This window comes from Trachurus trachurus (assembly GCF_905171665.1).
Source record: "Trachurus trachurus genome assembly, chromosome: 13".
Classification (NCBI taxonomy): Eukaryota; Metazoa; Chordata; class Actinopteri; order Carangiformes; family Carangidae; genus Trachurus; species Trachurus trachurus.
The window spans coordinates 26,201,368-26,222,985 of record NC_139892.1 but is presented as its reverse complement, the minus strand read 5'-3'; the positions used below and the strand labels follow the sequence as shown (position 1 = coordinate 26,222,985).

General features: G+C 40.1%; 1 protein-coding gene across 1 annotated transcript; it reads left to right on the top strand.

Annotated features, from left to right (window-relative positions):
* Nucleotides 1-1,553: 1,553 nt before the first annotated feature.
* prcp (prolylcarboxypeptidase (angiotensinase C)) lies at nucleotides 1,554-20,276 on the top strand. Its single transcript, XM_083984329.1, has 9 exons — nucleotides 1,554-1,929; nucleotides 6,138-6,278; nucleotides 6,361-6,462; nucleotides 6,740-6,921; nucleotides 7,397-7,554; nucleotides 14,172-14,344; nucleotides 18,216-18,383; nucleotides 18,495-18,682; nucleotides 19,304-20,276. The coding sequence occupies exons 1-9, from the start codon at nucleotides 1,747-1,749 to the stop codon at nucleotides 19,524-19,526; spliced, it is 1,518 nt and encodes a 505-aa protein (XP_083840455.1). The 5' UTR covers nucleotides 1,554-1,746; the 3' UTR covers nucleotides 19,527-20,276.
* The last annotated feature ends 1,342 nt before the right edge of the window (nucleotides 20,277-21,618 follow it).

The following is a 21,618-nucleotide window of genomic DNA, read 5'->3' as shown; positions in this document are numbered from 1 at the left end:
CAGCAGCTGGCCATTTAATTGCTGATTACACTCAGCGTGTTTGTGTGAACTGAATATTTAACCATCCATGGAGGAGCAGTGTGTCTCAGTTAGCGTGTCCTGCAGAAACAGAGTTGCAGGACATTTTGCTGAGGTTAGTTCCCTACAAGAGCTGCGAGCTTTGTGTGTCAACGAGGTGGATTCAGTCAGTAAAACCCAGTAAGGTTTATATGAGCTAAGTAGATGTTGTTATTGGCATAGGGCAAACTAAGACTTGTCAATCACCAACATGTCTGGCATTATTTAGGCTACTACTCTTTGTCATAGACACGCAATACCTTGATGAAGCTCACATCTATACAGGTCTATGGTGTCAGCAGCACACAATATGCCTCCTCTGCATCAATGCCCCCAAACCAATTGCTGACCCCTTTTCAAAATCAATATCAGCTACTGGACAGATGGAAGCTCAGTTTCATAAGCAAAGAATAGTGGACCAACAACAAAAATCACACAATGAAACCACACCTTATTAATGATGATGCATTAATTAATACGTAAGTTTTATTCAACACAAACTATAGGCCTGCAAATTAGTAATAATCAAAAGACACATATTTCACTGTAACAATTAGGCTATAAATGAAATATTAAAATATTATTCCAAATTAAAGTGTGGCCTGCAAAACATGCAGATAGAAATTATTCATTTGTGATAATAATTCATTTATTGAGCTGCTTCGAACATCAGCCTTGATCAATGAAACCTCTTCCTTTGGACAATTTTCAAAGGCTCTTCTAATGTTAAACCAAAGGCCACTTCATCAGTCTAAGTTCTTATTGTCTTTTGAACCAGATACCCTGACGTTTTCCATTAAAGGCACTTGAGGCAATGTGACAATCTTTCTAATCAGTACAATGAAAAAGTTTTAACAATCAAAAAATGTTTCAAATTAGCCTATTGGGCACAAATAATGCTTGTAGCCTACAGCTTTTCCATTGCACGAGGTAGACAGTGCAAGACATTTCCATTTCCAGATCCAGAACACGGAGACAGTTTAGTTGTTGTTGTTTTTTGTTTTAACATGTACGGAAGCCCTAGTAGCCTAATATAAAACTTGGTTAGTGCATCTTTAGTGACCCAGCCAGTCTGGCAATTAGCTTAAGACTGGAGACAGCTTTGCACGGCGCTGGGAGATCAGACACTGTCGTGAGCTTGTGGAGGGTGTCGGACCTGACAGCAGAGCTTTTATCTCCCACCCCTGAAGTCACCGGCTGTTCCCGACCAGGCCGCAGTCTAAAACGAGCGCAGCTTAAATCTTTACTCGTTGAGAGTTGTGTTTCTCACGTCAACGTGCACATGTAGAACTCGGTCTCCCAGCATCCCTTGCGAGCATATTTATAGCAGGAACTGTCTGCACTGTCTGCTGCTGGCTGTGTTGTCCGGCTGCAGTGAAATTAAAGTTGTGAAAAATGTTGAGGGGACGTTGACCCCTCGATGTTTCCTGTCCAACATCTGGACGCTTCCGCTCTGTTCCTGTGGCTGCTGCTGCTGCTGCTGCCGCCGCTTCTGGATGTAGGTCACATGTCAAACTACACCTCTCTCGGTTTGCTGACAGGCGAGTCTCGCTTCCTCTGTTTGACGGGACAGGTCTCCTCTTCCCTTGGCGAGCAAACAGAGGGAGAGAGAGAGGGGGGAGATCCTGCGAGCTGCTGATCATGTGCTGAAGATCACTTTGTTGTGAGCTTAGTTTGACAGAGGCAGCGATGGGGGCTGGAGGCAGGAGGACAGGGACAGTGGACAGCTCTGCAGCTGTCTGCATCCTAACGCTGTGTTTTGGCTCTTTACACGTGATCGCACTCAAATCACAACTTTTCACCAGGCTCGGTGGGTCATCTTACTCTACCCAGACACCCATCAACTATCAGACGTTTTACTTTGACCAGAAGGTGAGTTTTTAAGTTTTCTCTTCAGCCTACTTATAAATAAAGTTTAGCTTATGAAGTAGCCTATAAAGTTTAGCTACTCTATGAACTGTTTTCCCCCAACCGGTTTCTTCCTCTTTTGCTTCTTTCTCTTTCACTTCACTTTTAAAATTGCAAACTATTTGCACTGTGTAGGCTACATAGTGTTGTAAAGGTGTGATAATCCAAATCAAAGTGATTTTGAAACATTTTGTGACACGTCTAGTATCATAATGACAAACGGATACTGACAGGACAACATGAGTGTTTTCTGAAGTAAGACTGATATTATATAATGATATGGTTCAATGTTTTGCTAACTTTTTTTATTACCTCCACAGTACCATTACCTGGCTTCATTGTTTGCTATTTACTTACAGTATATCTGCACCACTTGCTCTTTCTAATATGCTCAATGTACTTAACGCTGTAGAAGTTGCCCATGTGTTTTGTCTACAAACAATAGGTGCTTCCCTCAGGCTTCCTGTAGTGAAGGGAAAACTATCACAATTGGCTCTGCTCTTGCCAGCAGAACTGTAACTATCCCTCCTGGCTCGTAGCCTAAAAAGGTCTCCAGGGCCCAGTGAGTCTGAAACACTTTACCTCAGGGGGGTTTGAGAGATCTTCTTTCAAGCCTTTACATTTTCCATTTACTCTTTCTTCATGGGGGGTCAGGTTGCACAGTGAGCGTGTGTAGCTGTATGTAACAGCATCACGTCTAGTGACTTGAACCTGACTCACACAATCACAAGACTGAACTTTTGTGGTAATGACTCTTTTCTTCCTGCAATCAGGGATGTTGTGATAGGTTAACCAACCAGGTCCACCGCACCGGAAGGATGTCATGTCCTATTATCTTGGTGTAAATCCGAACTGTGATGATTAGACACTAAATAGACATTTTACAGAATGAGTGGTGGTCCCTCTTCAACTTCACTGTACTGATTCGCTGTTTTAAACTACCATGACAGAACACGGATCAAGATGGTGCATTACTGTAGGTGCAAGAGTGCGTGCTCCATAAAACTGCAGCCTAAAACTAGAGCCTAACTGAGTGAATCTTAACTTAGTAAGGTTCTGTCATTACTGCTGTTTAGTAGAAAAACATTAAAGTAACCCAAGACAATTATTAGTGTTATAAATTAGGATAGAATCAGAAATATTATTTGGAATATCTCATTACCAATTAAGATTAGTTACAAACTCAGGGCCACTCCCTGACTTAATGGGGAGAAGTGGGCTGAATTTTCCTTGTTATATTGTTCGGTGGGTTTTCCCCAGTTGTGCTTCATAACCTCTATAGCCGAAGATTTTGAACAGAGACTGAACATCTAAGCCTGTTCCCATGTAAACTTAGTCAAAAGAGAGATTTTGTGACCACTTTCAAAGATCCATATTTGTGGACATCACAAAAAGACAATCCAGCACACAAAAAAGTGAACAGATAAAAAATCCCAATGCTTTTTTATGAATCAGTGAGGGGATTATAGAGATGGTTTTATGGAATAATATCCAGATTAATATGAAGTATATATTGGCAAAGCACTGGCAATCAGCTGTAATGATTAGGTGATTATTGAGTCGGTATTCAAGTCATTTGGCCTTTTTTTTTACTTGGAAAAATATGTAATGGTTCCAGGTTCAGTATGAGGCTTTGCTGCCCTTTGTTTTACATTTTGATAAAATCTTTGTGTTTTTGACTGTTGGCCAGGCAAAACAGGACAGTTGTCTCACTGGGGTCTCAGAATATGTGATGGGCATTTTGACCACTTTATGATGTTCTATAGGACAAACATTTAATCAATAAATGAAGAAAATAATCAACAGATAAAATTGAAGCCCTCAGTTTTATATCTGCACACTGTTAATGGTGTTTGTGCACTGAACAGTGTTTGGATTTGGGGACAATACCCTACACCTGGTCCAGCCCACGGCATCCTGCCTAATCAGCCAAGCTGACAAGAAGATAAAGACCATTTCCTCCCTTCTCACACGCATTGTCTTGTCTGATGTGTATTTTTTTGTCAGACAAACTAAGGAAAGGAAACTCTGTGCTTCTTTTTGAGAAGTGCAAAAAAAATCCCTGTAATCCACTTTTCAGCACTAGTAGCACGTCTGCTGTTGTCATAAAATAATCATCAGTCATGCAGTCTTTTTCTACACTCGGTGGTGTGTGGTTCATGAGACGAGCTGCTGCAAAAAGAGAGCACCAAGTGATCCAGCAGTTGTCCAGAGGAAATCCTCTGGACTGCATTTTGCCTCCAGACAATGAATGGAAGTGTCCTCGAGCATCCTCTAAATTAAGTGCTGTCGTTTACTGGAGCTTGCGCTGCTCTTGTTTCCATCATCTGTCCAATTTCTGGGCAACAGATGCAGCTTTCTTTCTTGTGCCATAGTTCACACACTGGTCCAGTAGATGTACCAAGTGTGCACTGAATTTTAATAAGAAAGAATGGTGCTCCAAATCCTGCCCACAGTAACCACATGGGGGCACTCTCTTATCAGGGTGTGGATCTTACAAAACCAGCCTCATGGGTTTTGTGATGTGGATACTGAGTGGGCGCAAGTGATAGAGAACTCACCAGGGGTCCTTTTGCTGAAGCACTTCATACATTCAACCACTTTTGCTTTGGCATTTTCTCTCATATATGTAAATTTGAATATTTTTCTTTGAGAGTCAAATGAACTTTAAGACTTGAAGAGCTATTGAAGAGCTTCACTTCCAAAATCAGAGAACAACCATTTGAAAACCTTAGTGTGAAAAAAAAGTCAAACTCAAAATGAGTGAAAAGTCCAAATCTAAATAAACTACGCAACTTCTTAGATGACACACAGCCACTAAAACGGTTTGTTGAGAAGATTCTCACCCTCCACTTTGGACAGCTGATGCATCTGAAACTTCTTTTGCTACCGAATGTTTCCTTTAAACTGTCTCATGGTCCCCTCACACTTAAAAGCACTGCCAAGCACTAAGGAGTCGTGGGTTGAATGAACACATTGAGGCCCCGGCATCTTTTTGCTGTCATTGGCTCATAAAATCGCTGCCTCCTTTGTATCCACTGAGGAGGGAAGAGAGCGAAGGGGGGGGGGGGGGGGGGGGGGGGGGGGGAGACAAAACAAAAACATTTTGTATTAAGTGCAGGGGCTGTTTCAGGGGTTGGACAACTCAGTAGCCTCATGGGGTTGTCGGCTCTGTGAAGTTGTTGGTTTCTTTCTGCCTTTGTTTAATAAAGAATACAGGAAATATAGTTGAAAGGGGAAGATACCCCAGAATCCCTGAGGTTTGATGAAAGGATATCTCAGAGCTCATCTAAAGTGGAACTAATGTGGCATCCCTTAAACTGGCTCCAACATGTTTTAATACAAATTGGGGCTAATTACCCTTGAATCCAACCTCAGGACAGTCATTTCAAAACACCATAGTTGGCACCGGGCCAGGTATCCGCTGATCACACCCACCTCAGAGCTGTTTGTGTGGAGTTGTCTGCATTTTCTAAAAGGTTTTGTTGAATTTATCGTCAGTAATATAATTGCTGTGATGAGTTTTCTGTCAACCAAATTGGGACCAATTCACAAGAGATCATCCTCATCATCCTTTCGAATCATATTTAACATTTTCTGCTTCTGCCTCTGATTTTCTGCAGCTGCCTCATGTTTCAAAGGGAGAAATGTTCCTAATTTAACTGCACTTTGAATGTTAGTTTCAGCGGGGGTGCTCGCTCTTCAGTATCACTGCTTATTATTCACTTAACTGCTGCCTCAAAAGCTTCTAAATCAACGCTGAGTCAAGAGGAACTAAATGTTAAAAATGTCACAAACGATGTGTGCATCTGTCACATTGCGGTTACCTCACAAACGTGTTACTCATTGCTAATGTCTGGCTGTAAAGGTCACAAGTTGCAACATAATCATTAACACATGAGGCAACAGAGTTGACAAAAGTGAGGTGTTTATTTTGTGTACTGACAACACAATTTTACACACTGTTCATCCAAGTAAACATCGTGATATATTAGGTACATATACATCAATACGTTGAGGCATTCCAATTCCTTTAAAATTAAATTGTTAAAAAGTTTTCATATACATATATGTTTATATCTTATATGTACTTTTCTTTTCAGCTTTCATACGTGACCACATTTAAGATTATATTGTCATTTTATTTAGCAGCATGTTTTCATTTGTTTCAGATTGATCATTTTGGATTCCTGGAGGATGCCACCTTCAAGCAGAGATACCTTGTGGCTGACGAGCACTGGAAGCAGCCTGCAGGACCGATTTTGTTCTACACTGGCAATGAAGGCGACATCACCTGGTTCTGCAACAATACTGTAAATACATTCTCTAGAGCCCTGTATTTACACAGCACACAGTCCTCCATCTAATTGGACACCTATCTTTGTCTCTCTTCAGGGTTTCATGTGGGAGATTGCGGAGGAGTTGGGCGCCATGCTGGTTTTTGCAGAGCATCGTTACTATGGAGAGTCTCTGCCATTTGGACAAGACTCTTACAGTGTAAGTGAAGATACTGTGCTACTCAAGGAGATCATATCTAATTCTGTCTAAAATCTGATTAAATATGTTTGATAAGTATAATTTTCCTATTTTGGTTTCAAGCCATTAAGTAAATAACATAACAAAAAAAAAGTAAATGGTGTACTTTTTTTCTGAAAATAACTTCCAACCAAAATTTCACTTTAAGTGCCAGAAGATTATTTGAAGTGCATGTGTGTTTTATCTTCTACATGATGCCTGTTTAACTTTGGAACAATCTTGTCTTTTGCTTTTGCAGGACAACAAACACCTGAACTACCTGACCTCAGAGCAGGCTTTGGCAGATTTTGCAGTCCTTATTCAGGACCTGAAGAGCACTTTACCCGGAGCCCAGCAGAGCCCCGTCATCGCTGTCGGAGGTTCCTATGGAGGGATGCTCTCTGCCTGGTTCAGGATGAAATACCCCAATATAGTTGTTGGGTAATGTATCAGGACCTGTAGATTAAATTTAACCAGAAGTGCATCAGTCATCTTTGCATTTTGCCCCTCTAATCAGTAGAACATTTTTATAAAAAAAAAAAAAAAAGATCTTCCACACCCTGAAGTTACGTAATGGTGCATGTACACATCAGCCTCATGTTTACCTAAGCAGTCATTTCACAGCAGAGGACACTGAAGGGAGTGCTTGTTCAGTATTTTGCCCTCATCAACTCATGTTGGTAAATAAATATCTATATCAAACACCAGATGTTCAGTTGAGCCAAGAGGGTGAATCTGTTTACAGGAGGCACTGCACAAGTATGAGACATTAGGAAACAGAGTTTGCATCTGTGCTCTATTGACTTTGTTCGCCCCTGTCCTGCCTTCCACCTTACACAACTGTGATTCACAGATTGCAAAGGATAAGGGAATGAGAGCAAAATCTAAAATGGTTTTGCTTCTTCTTGCATTTCAGAGCTCTGGCAGCCTCCGCACCAATATGGCAGTTCCCTGGTATGGTGCCATGTGGAGACTTCTACAAAATAGTAACACAGGACTTTGCCAAAAGCGGCTATAACTGTGATGCAAACATTAGAAAGTCGTGGAAAGCTATTAATAACATCTCCTCCACTGGTAAGTTGAACACTCAGGGGCTGATTTATCTTATCTGTCATATTACAGGAAGTGGGACTTATTTGAATTATTCAGAGTAATCAATAAATCATGTTAAATATTATCTGTGAGGAAGGCTCATGGTTTGTGCCACTTTCTGTCCATATGGTCCACAATTTTAAGTGGTGCAGTCGTCTATTAAAGCCTGAAACCAGACAGCTGTTACTTAAACCTGTAGTGCCACTGGGTATAAACTCTAGAGCCTCTCCACAGAGGACAGATTGTGAGAGAGAATATGTGGATCCATTAAATTTATAACCTGCATAACTTAGACTGTCTGAGTTTTTCAGTCTTCCGCTCACACCAGATAAGAAAAATATGCCTTCTCACATTCCCCTGGTTCCTTTCCCACTGTCACAAAACTACAGGAAATCCTTTATTGAATTAAGTAGTAATTGTTATTCTTGTCACACCACTGGAGATAAATGCACACAACAAAAAATCTGAAACCACGTTCTCATAAGGCTGTTACAAAGGATTTATAAGCTGTAATTAATGATTTCATTAATTATGAACCAATCATTTACAAATATTCTGTGTAACACAAGTTGTTCCACATGTTACAGGTTGTTATGTTATAGAAAAGTGCCCCTTAAATTATCGTATTTACTGATAATATAATGAATAATGAAATAAACAACCAGTTGAACAGACAGAGGCAGTGTTATACTGGAAGAGGATTGTCCCAATCTGGCAACCCAAATTGTCTAATTAATTATGAATGGCTTTTAACTCAAATATTTGGTCAATAATTTGTAAAAAAAAAAAAAAAAAAAAATGATGAAGCTAATGGTTACAACCTATGAATCATTTTTAAGCATTTTATCAACGCACATCCAGTATTTTCCAAATGCAGTTAGATAATATCCTGAATCCTGAACAGAGTTGTCCAAACCAAAAGAGAAATACTCCACATGCTGTAAGGATTATTAGTTCACAGAGCATGTCACTATACACCCACAGACAAAGCATTCACCGGAGCCAGGGCACAAAGAAGCTACACTGAGAGTTTGCAGCCATATTGATCAATATCACATGGCAAACTAAGAAGTGAGACAACATGGTCTTTATCATAATGTCAGCTAACATATAGTTTAACAGGGAAGAGATTATGTAAATTATCTTTTTCCAATCTCAGTAACCTAAAAACCTCAAATAAGTGGATGATGGTTGTTACTTTGTCGGTTTTGTGTGTCCCAAAGACCTGGGACTGTGAGAACAGGCATTAGAACAAGGTATGAAAAAGTGATGGTTGCTGCTGATCCTGCAACTGATGCTGAATGAAATTCGATGGTTACTGTGACATAGAAAGTATTTTTGACAGGAAGACGTTCGGCTTCACTTAAGGTTTTTCTCTGTTCCATTCCTTTTTTGTCACTGCATCTTTAAGGATGAAACACGATACTGAGGTTTTCTGTGAATAATGAGTATTATCTTCAGAACTGGACATTTCAGTTTTAAAGTTTTTTTTATTATTATTTTTTTTAATCCCACCACCACCACCCCTAATGGGGACCTTTTTTTTTTGTCTTTCTTTCTTTCTCATTTTTTTCTTTTTTTTCATTCTAAGAAAAGAAAAAATACACAATAATCAGGTGGCAGTAACATAAAAACCCATCAGCACCATAAAACATAAAGGAGGACAAAATACAAAAAAAAAAAAAAAAAAAAAGAGGAACCTACATTTAACAGCATAAAATAATCAAAACATATAATCAGTAAGTGCATACTACATATTTTACACGCACCATTAATTCATATCATAACTCAATAAATAAAAGATTAAATAATTCACTCTACAGCCACCATAAAAGAAACAACAACAATCCCAAAAACAAAAACATACAAAACAATAAACTATATTGAATCTTCATCCCAAGTTTTTGTTATTGCAAGGATTTCCCATCTTTTTCTCTCTGCATTATCTTTCTTGTTTTTTGGCAATATCTTTGTTAGTAAATAATGATGTTTAATAAATGATATAAAATATCTCAAATTAAGCTCTCCTTGATTTTAAAAAATAAAAGCTTTCCCAAGCAGAACAACAGTATTTAACAGCATATGCTGTTCTTCATGAAAACCCCAAATAATATTAATGGGAGATAATAACAAAACAAGTCCTTGGTCACATAACCAAATTGCCACATAATGCCAAAAAAGAGCAACTTCTGGACAATACCAAAACAAATGCATAATGTCTTCTTCCTCATCCCCACAAAATCTACATTTATCATTGTCTGTTATTCTCCATATTTTAAGCATCTTCCTTGTTGGTAATATCTTATAGAATATGTTTAACTGAAACATCCATAAATATGTGGAACAAGAAGATTTATACATATTTAAAAAAAAAAAATCCAACCAAGGAAGTGGGGTATCAAAAATACTTTCCCAATATGCTTGAAAATAATATGGTTGGGCGGCTATATTTTTAGAATACATAAAAAACCTATACATGTCAAAATTAATCTTCTTTTGCCCCAACCATTTAGAATTCTTAATATGAGGGCGGCATACTCTTAAATCTTCCGGATGTTTTTCTATCTTTGATCTCCAGGATGAAGGAGTTGCAGAAAGTAACTGCATATCGTTCAATTCTGAACACACATCTCCATATTTAAAAATTAAAGATTCAAAAGTAAGGAATTTTCCTTCATTATTCAATAAATCATTTACAAAATAAATATGATTATTTAACAATCTTTGCCAGCACACAGGTTTTTTGTCTATACAGATATTTTCATTTAGCCATAATATCTGTTGTCTAATCTCCAAGGAATTATTTGGTAAAGAAAACTGATACTGAAGCCATAAAGAAAGTGAATTTCTAAAAAAGGGGGAGAGGTCGGGCAAAAAAGCAGATAAACGTACCACCGAGGCCGGACACAACTGAAAAAAAGGGTACACTTTTCCAATTAAAGGACCACATTGAGCAGAAAATAATTTGGATGAAAACCATTCTTGGTTATTATATAAAGCTTTTAAGTTTAAATCTAATATTGAAAGGCTTTTCAATCCCAAGCCTCCGTTCTCCTGTACATTATACAAATAACTACGTTTAATTTTATCAGGTTTACCATTCCAAATAAAATTAAAAATTATTTTATTTTAATAAAGTTGTATCAGGAGAAGGCAGAGCCTGTAAAAGATAAGTAAATTGTGAAAGTATTAGTGAATTAATTACAGTAACCTTTCCATAAATAGTAAGATGTTTCCCTCTCCAAGCCTGGAGAATTTTATCCATTTTCTTCAATTTTAAATCAAAATTAGTTTTCACCAAAAGACTTTTGTCCGCTGGTATATGTATTCCTAATAGATTCACAGGGCCATCAGAACATTTTATCGGCACCGTACATGGGACTTGGAAGTCAGTTTTCTTTAATGATCCAATTCTAAGGATAGAGCATTTCTCATAATTTGGTTTCAATCCTGATAACAAGGCAAAGAGCTCTAATTCGGATATAAGGGAGCCTAAAGAGAGGCTATCCGCTTTAACATGAAAAGAAGCATCATCTGCATAAAAAGAACATTTGGATTCTAAACCATTAATCTCTAAACCTTTAATATTAACATTATTTCTTATTCTTATGGCCAACATTTCGATTGAAAGAATGAATAAATATGCCGAAAGGGGGCATCCTTGTCTGACACCTTTAGACAATGTGATTGGATCTGAGATATGACCATTCTTTATAATTCTACTACAAGGATTTTTATATAATACATGAACCCATTTTATAAAGGTCTCACCAAAATTAAAAATTTGTAAACATTGATATATGTACTTCCATTTAATCATATCAAAAGCTTTTTCAAAGTCTGCTATGAATACTAGACCAGGCAAATTTTTCTCTTCATAATATTCGATTATTTCCAGGAGACGTCTAATATTATCACCTATAAAGCGACCTTTTAGAAAACCTGTTTGATCGAAATGTATTAATTCTTTTATAACCTTTCTTACTCTAAGTGCTAAACATTTTGCCAATATGCGTGCATCACAGCACAGGAGTGTAAGGGGTCTCCAATTCTTCAATTTTACCGGATCCTTAGCCTGTCCTTCTGCATCATGCTTTAATAACAATGAAATTAAACCTTCCTTTTGAGTATCAGACTGGTGACCAACATCAAAAGAGAAGTTATAAGAGGCAAGTAAGGGATCTTTTATTTAATCAAAAAAGGTTCTGTAAAATTCTATTGGCAGTCCATCTAATCCAGGGGTTTTTCCATTTTGAAATGAACATATAGCTTCATATACATTTTCTTCATTGATAGGGCCTTCACACAATATCTGTTGTGGGTTTGTAAGTTTTGGATAGGAGCATGGCTTTATGTACTCAAACAAGGAAGGATTTGTTGAATGAAAAGTATCATTAAAAATCTCATTATAATACTTCATTAACGCGTTAAGTATATCATTTGCAGATGTAATATTCGTTCCATCATCATTTATCAGTTTTGAGATGTTCTTCCTAGATATATTTAGGGCCCGAGCCAGTGACAACGTCACAGGGAGGACCCTATTGTAATTCGACATGCACATAAATCAACGTGCCAGCCGACGAGTAACAACAAGTAAGCAAGCAAGTAACCAAGTACTGCATAGACCTGGCGCAAAATACCCCAGATATTGCAATGTTTATTATTATTATTATTATTATTATTACGCGCGTTTGAACGCGATTTCGACCCCTTTGCCGAAGCGAGAAACGGATGAAATTTGGCATACACGTGTAGTCTGGTGAAAATAGACGTACCATGACATCCGTTCGTGTGCGCAGAATGTAATGGCGCAACAGCGCCCCCTTGAAATTTTGAATTGATCAGCCCCGCCACACCGTTGCACTTACATGCATGAAATTTGGTGGGGTTATAGAACATGGGAAGACACACAAAAAATCCTCTTAAAGCCACGCCCTATACCCAACCGGAAGTCGGCCATTTTGGATTGAAATTTTGACCTATTTGACCGAACCCCTCCTACAGATTTCGTCCGATTGACTTCAAATTGGCTATGGACCATCGAGACGCCATGCTGATCTTATCTTGTGAACTACATGTCTGTAGGTCAAAGGGCGTGGCTGCTATGATGCGACACATTTTGGCGACTGTTCGTGTTCGGCGCCGTTTCACTTCGAACGGCTCTCACGCCGACATACTTGATCGTAGCCGCTTCAAACTTGGTGGACATGATGATGGGTCCTTCCTGGACAATCTGACATATTAACTTCCCACGTTACTCATAGCGCCCCCCGGTGGTAACAGGAAGTCGACACAGATTACGCTAACATGAATTAATCGTACATAGTTCACCCCAGCAACTTCGTTCCACTTCTGATACATGTGAAACAAATCGGTGAAGCTACATTACGTACGCTTTGAGGCTACGGCTAATTGCCCCCGTGTGGCGGCGCCACGTATTGCGGTCCATCAGAAACGAACTCCTCCTAGGGGTTTCGCCCGATCGGCTTCATATTCGCTACACATCATCCTCAGACCGCCCTGATTACAGCTTGTGCTCTGCAGGTCGGTTGGTCAAAGGGCGTGGCCACTGTGGCCGCCGCCATTTCTGATGCCTCGCCATGCATACACGGGCTGCTATATCTCCCATGTACTTCGTCCGAACTGCTTCAAAATTTATGTACGTGATCAGACACCCGCCCTCTACACCTCCATTTGATCGTACGCAACCTCGCTCAAGTCGCCCCCTTGTGGACACAGGAAATGCCATATTTTACATCGACATTGTCCGATTTGCTCGAAACTTCACATGTGTGATGAGGTCACGACCCTGAACGCAACGACCCACATCCCTTTACTGCCCCCTGGTGGACGAACTGTAAACTTGCCGCAACTCCATCGTACATTGTCCGATTTTCTCGAAATTTCACGTGTTTGATGAGGGAACAACCCTCTACTAGCTGCCAACGTCCGGTGGCGCGCGGGGGTTTCGAAGAGCGCCCCGGGGGTGGCGGGGACCGGGGGGTCGTGTGAGCGAGACGCCGAGTGGCGTGTAACGAGGGCCCGTCATAGCCGCTTGCGGCTTTAATTCTATTTTGAAGCTGTAAGAAACATGCATTACATTTTTCTCCATGCTCCATCCATGTTGCTTTATTTCTATATATGATGCCCTTTATTTTATTCTGATACAGCCTCTCCAATTCTTTTTCTTTATCATCTAGTAACTGTAGGTCTTGGTCGATACAGCCTGATTTATTTGCATCTATACGATCCCTAGTATTTTGCACCTCTTAACAACATTTTTTCTTTGTTACAATTTTGTTCAGTTTTAAAGTTTTACCTTCACCTATGATAATATAGTAGTCACTGTACTAGTATTTTACAAGAGCTAAAGCAACAAAGAGGTTTTATATGGCATCTAAGAGAACCTAGAGGAGCTGTAGCCATAATGGTAAATGCCAACAAAATAACCACTATTATATCTTGGTTACTGTCAAACCTTAGTACCAAGTAGTGCCATAGATACAGAGGTGACACATGATGACATGGCTTATATTAAAAATGAGTTACTGATGACATGACATGACATTAATATTTTTTTGTTCTCCTGTGAAAAGCATCTGGTCTTCAGTGGCTGTCAGAGGAATTCAGCTTGTGCAGGCCACTTAAAAACAGCATTGATGTTCTCAGCTTCAAGAGCTGGCTTCAGGAAACCTGGGTGAATCTGGCAATGGTGGACTACCCCTACGAAGCCAACTTCCTTCAGCCGCTGCCTCGCTGGCCCATCCAGGTACAGTATGAACAGACACTGTAGTTAAATTCTCTATTCAAGCTTAGACCAGTATTTCTAGACTTAACTCTAGCAGTTGTTGCTTGTAGGGCCCTAAAACTATTACTAAATACTAGTTTCTCATTTAAGTTTTTAACTTAACTGCAGCTTTGGATTTTGTTTGTCTTTGGTTAAGCACCATATTTGGCCTGACAGCCTGTCCTTAATTGAAATCAATGTGTGTTTCAGCCGATTGTGTTACAAGTGTTTGTTGTGGTCTTCAAGCTTTTGTTTACAACAGCTGTCAATTAACTTCATTAATATTCATAAGGATCTGGCTTCTTTTAGTTTTTAAGTATTCTTTAGATGAGCAGCTACAAGTAAGCCACCATTCTTTTCTTCCCTCGAACCAATAGTCTTTTCATTTGCACACTCCGTCAGATCTCTGAGGTGTTCCTCTTAGGACGCTCACACGGCACCACAGAAAGAGGACATTTGCCCAGTGCAGCTCATGAGGCCGTTAAACAAAGGTTCACCACTCTCATTTGAATGGGACTGTAACAAATACTTCACTAGACACTTGATGTGAAAAAGTAACCGCAGTAACTTGCCAAAATTAAAATGAATTAAAAAAAATGCATGTAATGTGGCTGATGCAAAAAAAAAGAAAAAGGTTTTAAGGTATAACTCTCTTTCCTGTCAGAGTTACAAAATACCTTTTGTTTTCATGTAAAATAGCTTTGTGACAGTACAACGGCTGTTTTCCGGAGGCTGATTGACTTGGGTGCAGTGTATTCTACCAGTCACCTTGGCATGTCACGTGCATAAACCAAGCCCTGCTTTTGACCCCCACTTCTCCGTTTGGTACTTCAAGCCGCCTCCGTTTGGCCCATACAGCTCTCTGAAACTAAAACTTTGACTACATTGATACATTTTTTTGTTGTTTATTTATCATTTACTGTAGCCACCATCTAGATCTGAAAACACGGTCTTCGATGAAACAAACTAAATGGTCATTTTGAGTTTTTTTGGCTCTTTGCCTTTAATGTATGCGACCCCTATGGGTGGTTTAAGCGGTTTAGGCAGTGGGTGCAAAGAGGAGCTTTTTTAATGACAAAGCTAATGTGATTATCTGAGTGAGTGTGAGAACGGGGTATTGAGGGCTTAGAGGAGGGAAATCTGTTGGCAGAGATGAATGTATAAGCCTAATCCTATCTGAAAAGTAAGGAGAAGATGCTTTGCAGCAATTGCAGTGTTTTTTTTTCACGGTATAAATCTTGGGTTGGACATGTCTGTGGCCCTCCTCATCCATCGACCACCAACTCCTCCCCAGCCCGCAGACAAAAGCCTTAGTAACAGACTCCACACTAGTGCAGCTCCCCTCCAACATCCAAACAAGAAAGCCCAGTTCCCCTGCCCCACAAAGAGTGCAGAACAACAGCCACGGCCAACTCCGCTGCTGCAACCATAACAACATGCAGCGAAATCAAACAAAAGCTCAAACTCAAATATTTATCATCCATGCTATTAATTCTGAGAAATCAACCATGGTCAGACAAAACAGTGGTAATGAGAGCAAAACCTTTACATTTTCACTCATTTAGATCACTAGCTTTAGGTAAATGGACGTTTCTTTTTTTCCCCTCTTGTGCCAAGATTAGAGCAATAAATTCTAGTTCATTCCAGGGAATTTCATATGCAAATCAGGCGCCACCACTTTTTATGTGGAAAACACTTAATGGCCTACAAGAAAGCAATCTTCAGTCTTGTAAACAACTTGGATATACAGTTGCTTTAGAAAGCATTCAGACCCCCTTCACTTTTTACGCACTTGTGTTGTGTTGTACATTTTATTTATAATGGATACAATTTGCCAAAAAACATTCACTTACCCACTATTAAAAAGTGAAAAGATGTTTTAGAAATGAGTTGACATGTATTAAGAATCAAAAGGTGAAACATTAATTTACAAATGTGCATACATTGTTTCTCTTTTTTATTTTCCTGTGTTTATTTTCCTGGAGCTACTTGACTGGACTCCACCTGTGGTAAACTGAATGGATGAGTGAACGTTTACATACACCTATGCATATAAAGTGCCAGAGTTCACAATGCATGTCAGAACAAAAACTCATTGATCAGGGAAAAGGGGTATAAAACCATTTCCAAAGCTTTAATGTTGGCAGAACAGTGGCCTCAACAACAATCTAGAGTTGGTCGACTGGCCAAGCTGAGTAACCAGGCAAGAAGGGCTTTGATTAGGGAAGTGACCAAGAACCCAACCGAGCTTCAAAAATCCCACTGAACCCCAGCAGCACTCCACCGCCCTCACAGCAGCCTTTATAGTAGAGTGGCTAAACAGGCGTCACTTTAATAATAATAGCAACTTTATTTATACAGCACCTTTTAAAACTGAGTTCAAACAGTGCTTTGAGTCATGATTCAAAAGTGATAACAGTCAAAAGCACGACAGACATAAGGTCGAGAGGGAGGGCTAACAATATGCTTCAGTATAGATAACAACAATCAGAGAGAGCAGATGCCATATAGAAAGACACACACAGGCAATAAAAGCGATAAAAGGTTGATATGGAGATGATAAAGAGACGATTAAAAGACATCACATAAAAGTCTGTCAAGTCTATAAAAAAATGTTTTTAGAAGTGATTTAAAAGAAGTTACTGATTCTGCCTGATCTCCTCAGGCCGGTTGTTCAAAAGTTGAACAGCCCTGATGGAAAAAGTACTGTCACCTTTTAAGCTTCAGTTTTACTTGAACATGGATCTAAGACTGCACACTGGCTCGTCTAACTCTGCACTGGAGCTCGGGGCCAGGCCCTGGCATGCTTTTAAAGTGATCAGTGAAATCTTTAAAATCAGCTCTTAAACAGACAATAAAAAGTCTGGCTGGGGTATTCTGAACTAGTTTGAGGAGAGTGATGGCTATGGATAATTATAGAGTTGAAGTAGTCTACACTTTGAGTGAGAGGCATAGGACTGGGCCACTTGGACTTTCCCAGGCAGCAGTTAAATGACTCCCAGGGCATGAGGAAAAATATTCATTGGTCTGATGAGGAAAAAACGGAACCATTTTGTGAAAAACCTCAAACACCAGGCACCGCTCATCACCTAGCTAACAGCACCCTGGTGGAGCATGGTGGCACCAGCATCATGCTATGGGGCGGGGCTTCTCGGTGTTGAGGACAGGGAGATTAATCAGAACCGGGGGATGGTTGAATGCGGCCAAATACAGAGAGGTCCTTGACGAAAACCTGCTCCTGAGTGCACGCGACCTGAGACTGGGGCATCAGTTCAGCTTCCAACACGACAATGACCCAAAGCACAGAGCCAAGAAAATGCTGGGATGGCTTTGGGACAAGTCTGAGACTGTCCTTGAGTGGCCCAGCCAAAGCCCAGACTTAAACCTCATAGAACATGAGGAGAGGCTTGAAGATGGCAGTTCACAGAAACTTCCCATCCAATCGTGTTGAGCTTGAGAGGATCTGGCAGGAAGAATTAGACAAACTGTCCAAATGCAGGCATGAAAAGTTTTGAAGCAGTAATTGCTGCCAGTGAGGCTTCTACAAAGTACTGCATAAAATGAGATATTTCACTCTTTGAGACATTTTTTGCCAATGTACCGAAAGTCAAAGCATATTCTTACTGTCATTGAGGGTTGATTGATGTTCCAAAAACTGACAGGCAGTTGGATCCAAACTGCAAAATGTGAAGGGGTCTGATACTTGTTTATGGCACTGTGAGGTAATGAGATATTTGATTTTTCCCTTAAATCTTTGAATCTATAGTTTTCACAGCTTGTCTAAACTGTCATATAATTACAAACATGTTGTTAATTGTCTTGTGTTTTGTGTGTTATGCGTCGTGTGTTTAAGGTGGTGTGCAAATATCTTGGTTTCGATTCCACTGTGTCCGACGACCAGCTACTGCACGGTGTCTCCCAAGCAGCGAAGGTCTACTACAACTACACAGGAAGCTCCTCATGTCTAAACACATCCCAGACAGCGACCGGCAGCCTGGGTTATCTCGGCTGGTGGTACCAGGTGTGGTGGCGCACGGTGAAGCGATAAGTCTTGTCATGCTGATGAAATTGGCACACAGATGTGTCAGTGGGCACCTGTATGAATGAATATGCGTTTAATTCATCATCACAGGCCTGCACAGAGATGGTGATGCCCATGTGCACAGATGGCGTACAGGATATGTTTGAACCCGCGGAGTGGAACTACCAGGCCTTCTCTGACGAGTGTAATGCAATGTTTGGTGTCAGGCCACGAGCCAACTGGGCAGACACGGTCTACGGGGGGAAGGACATCGCCTCTCATAGCAACATCATCTTCAGGTAAACAGACTCGGGCAGAAGGTTCCCTGTGATTTTTTGGTTCATCTAGTACGGTGAGCTCAATTAAAGTGCAGATTCTGGCCGGCTTTTATTTCAGGCAAATTAAGAGCAGCCTTCTGTGTAGCCACAGGAGGTAGACAGACGCCTGTAAAATGTAAATGAAAAAGCACTGACTCTGGTGTAGCTTAATCACGAACACTAAGGTCGGTCGTATTAGGCTAAATGCCAGTAAGCGGCTCCTGTCATGGCAGAAAAAACGTCTGGTAATAAGCAATTTGATGCGAGATTTCAAAGCTGCATTTCATAATACTTGGAAATCGCACATTCAAAAAAACGCATGCAGTGAATTCTTCTTTTCTTTTTTTTCTTGGGTCTTTTTGCCTTTATTGGATAGTATAGTTGAGAGAGACAGGAAATGGTGCAGTAAAGGGCTGCCCGATGCGGGATGAACCTGGGCCGACTGCAGCGCTCAACCTACTGCTCCACATGCAGTGAATTCTGACTTTACTTTACCTGGTTTATTAGTTGATTGACACACTGTGGTCTGAAGGTACATGTATGTCATGCACAAGTGTCTGAGGGGTTATTCTCAGCGCACATGTCTCTGCTCTTGTATTTCAGTAACGGAGGTCTCGATCCGTGGTCGGCCGGTGGAGTGACCTCCAACATAACAGATTCTCTGGTCTCCATCATGATTCCTGACGGAGCCCATCACTTGGACCTACGCTACAGCAACAACCATGACCCTCCTTCAGTTCGTGAAGCCCGAGCGTTGGAGGTGAAATATTTCCGTGAGTGGATCAGACAAGCTAAAAGAGCCCCTCACACTGGATCAAGCTCCTAGTCTCTGAAAGCAGCAAAGTGTTACCAGGCAAAGATAAAACAACTCTGAGGGTTTAGCTTTAATTTGCATGACATGGTGTTTCACAGGGTGCTCTCTCCATCATTACACCAAAGTTTGCCTTGTTTTAATCAATGTTGGAGATGTTTTTTTCTTTTTAATTAATACATTTTAACTGCAATTTTCAACATCCCTCTGATTTTAACCATTTTTTTTTCTTTTTAATCTTTTAATTGTTTTTCTTAATCACACATCCATATCCATCCATTATTTTCTTTGGCTTGATTTCACACACTCCATTTTTTAAATGCCAAATACATTTTCAAGGACTGGGAGACAGAAAGGTACTGTATCTGTTTTTGAAGTAAAAACATTTAATCACAATGAAAATCTCAAAATGTGTTCATTCATATTACAACATCATCATCATCATGAAAAGACTCAAATCATCTTCACTTTGTTTTTCCTCACATGGTAAATCTTGCCAGAACCCATTTAAGGCCTCTCTGCCTCCAAGCTGCTGTTTCCTTCTTTTCAGTCAGTGTTACAATCACTGTATTCACACTCACATCTGTTCTTTTTGTCATTTGGTGACAGTGTTAGCATTTTTTTATTGGTTTTTTTTGCCACTCTTGCTGAATAGTCATTGTTGTTTTTCATTCAGGTAAAATTGTTCTTTCAAAACAAGTTTATGTTGTAATATTCTTCTTAACACCAAAACAAGTCTCAGGAGTAAAACTGACACCAAATACTGTTTTTTAAGCGATTTTCAGTGTGATATTAAACTTGATTTGTTGCTCTCTGCCTTGACAGTTTTCTATTTATGTGTTATACTAAAACTCTTTATGAGCTGTCAATCTCAACAAACACATCCAACAGAAACTGATTGAAAAGCTACAGATGATATTGATGTATTATCTTTCAAGCTGTCTTTTAATCTGTGGGTGTAATGTTCTTTCGAACAGACTCTTCATCATGTTTCAGGAAGACTGAGGCTTTTAAGTTGCCTCCACCTAGCAGGAACAATTGCATGTGCTTGAGATTTAATAAAAACCCAATCGGAGGAGGCCAATAAAGTGAGTGGTGGGAGGTTATTGCAGCTACGCCTGCTGACCTCACCCCTGTGGACCAACCTGTGGGATTCCCCCTGGCACACATCCATTCACAGGTTGCCATTAAAGCTCTAAATTGCAGCACCAAGGCAGCCCACAGACCCTGGTTTGTTCCCCCCTGCTAGTAATATTATTAATACAACTCCTGGGGTGCCGAAGAAGTTGAGAAGGGGTTGATGGAAGGTTAAAAGTGAGGCGGTGAGTGGATGCAAGAATCGGCAGGGACCAGGAGGCCTTTTGTAGTTCACCATGAATTCTTAAAAAAAAAAAAAATTCAAATGTCAAGATAAAAGAACGAAATGTCATGAAAATACTGAGACCAAAACACTGTTACAAGCAATGAAAATGCATCTTCTTGTTTTGTAATTGTCTTTGAACAGTTCCTGGCCATTCATCTTTTCCCCCTCCTCTTTCCATACAAAAGTTCCTGACATGACATGACTTTGTGAGGCAGATGGGGAACATGTTTTGCACTGGTATGTGGGCTGATTTTCCACCAGAAGACTCAAAGCCTGACTTCTCAACATTTTGTCACAGGCTCAAGTGAATTTCAGAAACCCTTGTCGAGAGAAACTTTGCTAAACATGGGGGAGGATGGGGTCTCTGCCACTAAATACCCTCCTTAAACTTTTCTCAGGACTTTGAGAGGTCATTAATTTTGTCTGCCTTTTCTAAGTCTCTGACACCGGCCATCAATCAAAGGTGTTATTAGTATTCGCTCGACCCCAAACTCTGAGTATGTCCCTGCTCAGACAGGGACCACACACTAGTAGGAAGAGATTAAGCCTGTGGGTGTCACATCACGTTGCACTGAGCGCCCTGCACCCTTGGGTTTGGGTGCTGCTGAATATGTAAATGCTTGGAGACAGAGGGCGTGGTGGTAATGTTTAACAAAATCTCAACAATATGGATCTGTGTACTTAATGACTGGCTGATTGTGGGAAAAGCCACAGCAGATTACTAATCATTTTGTCCAAATTAAA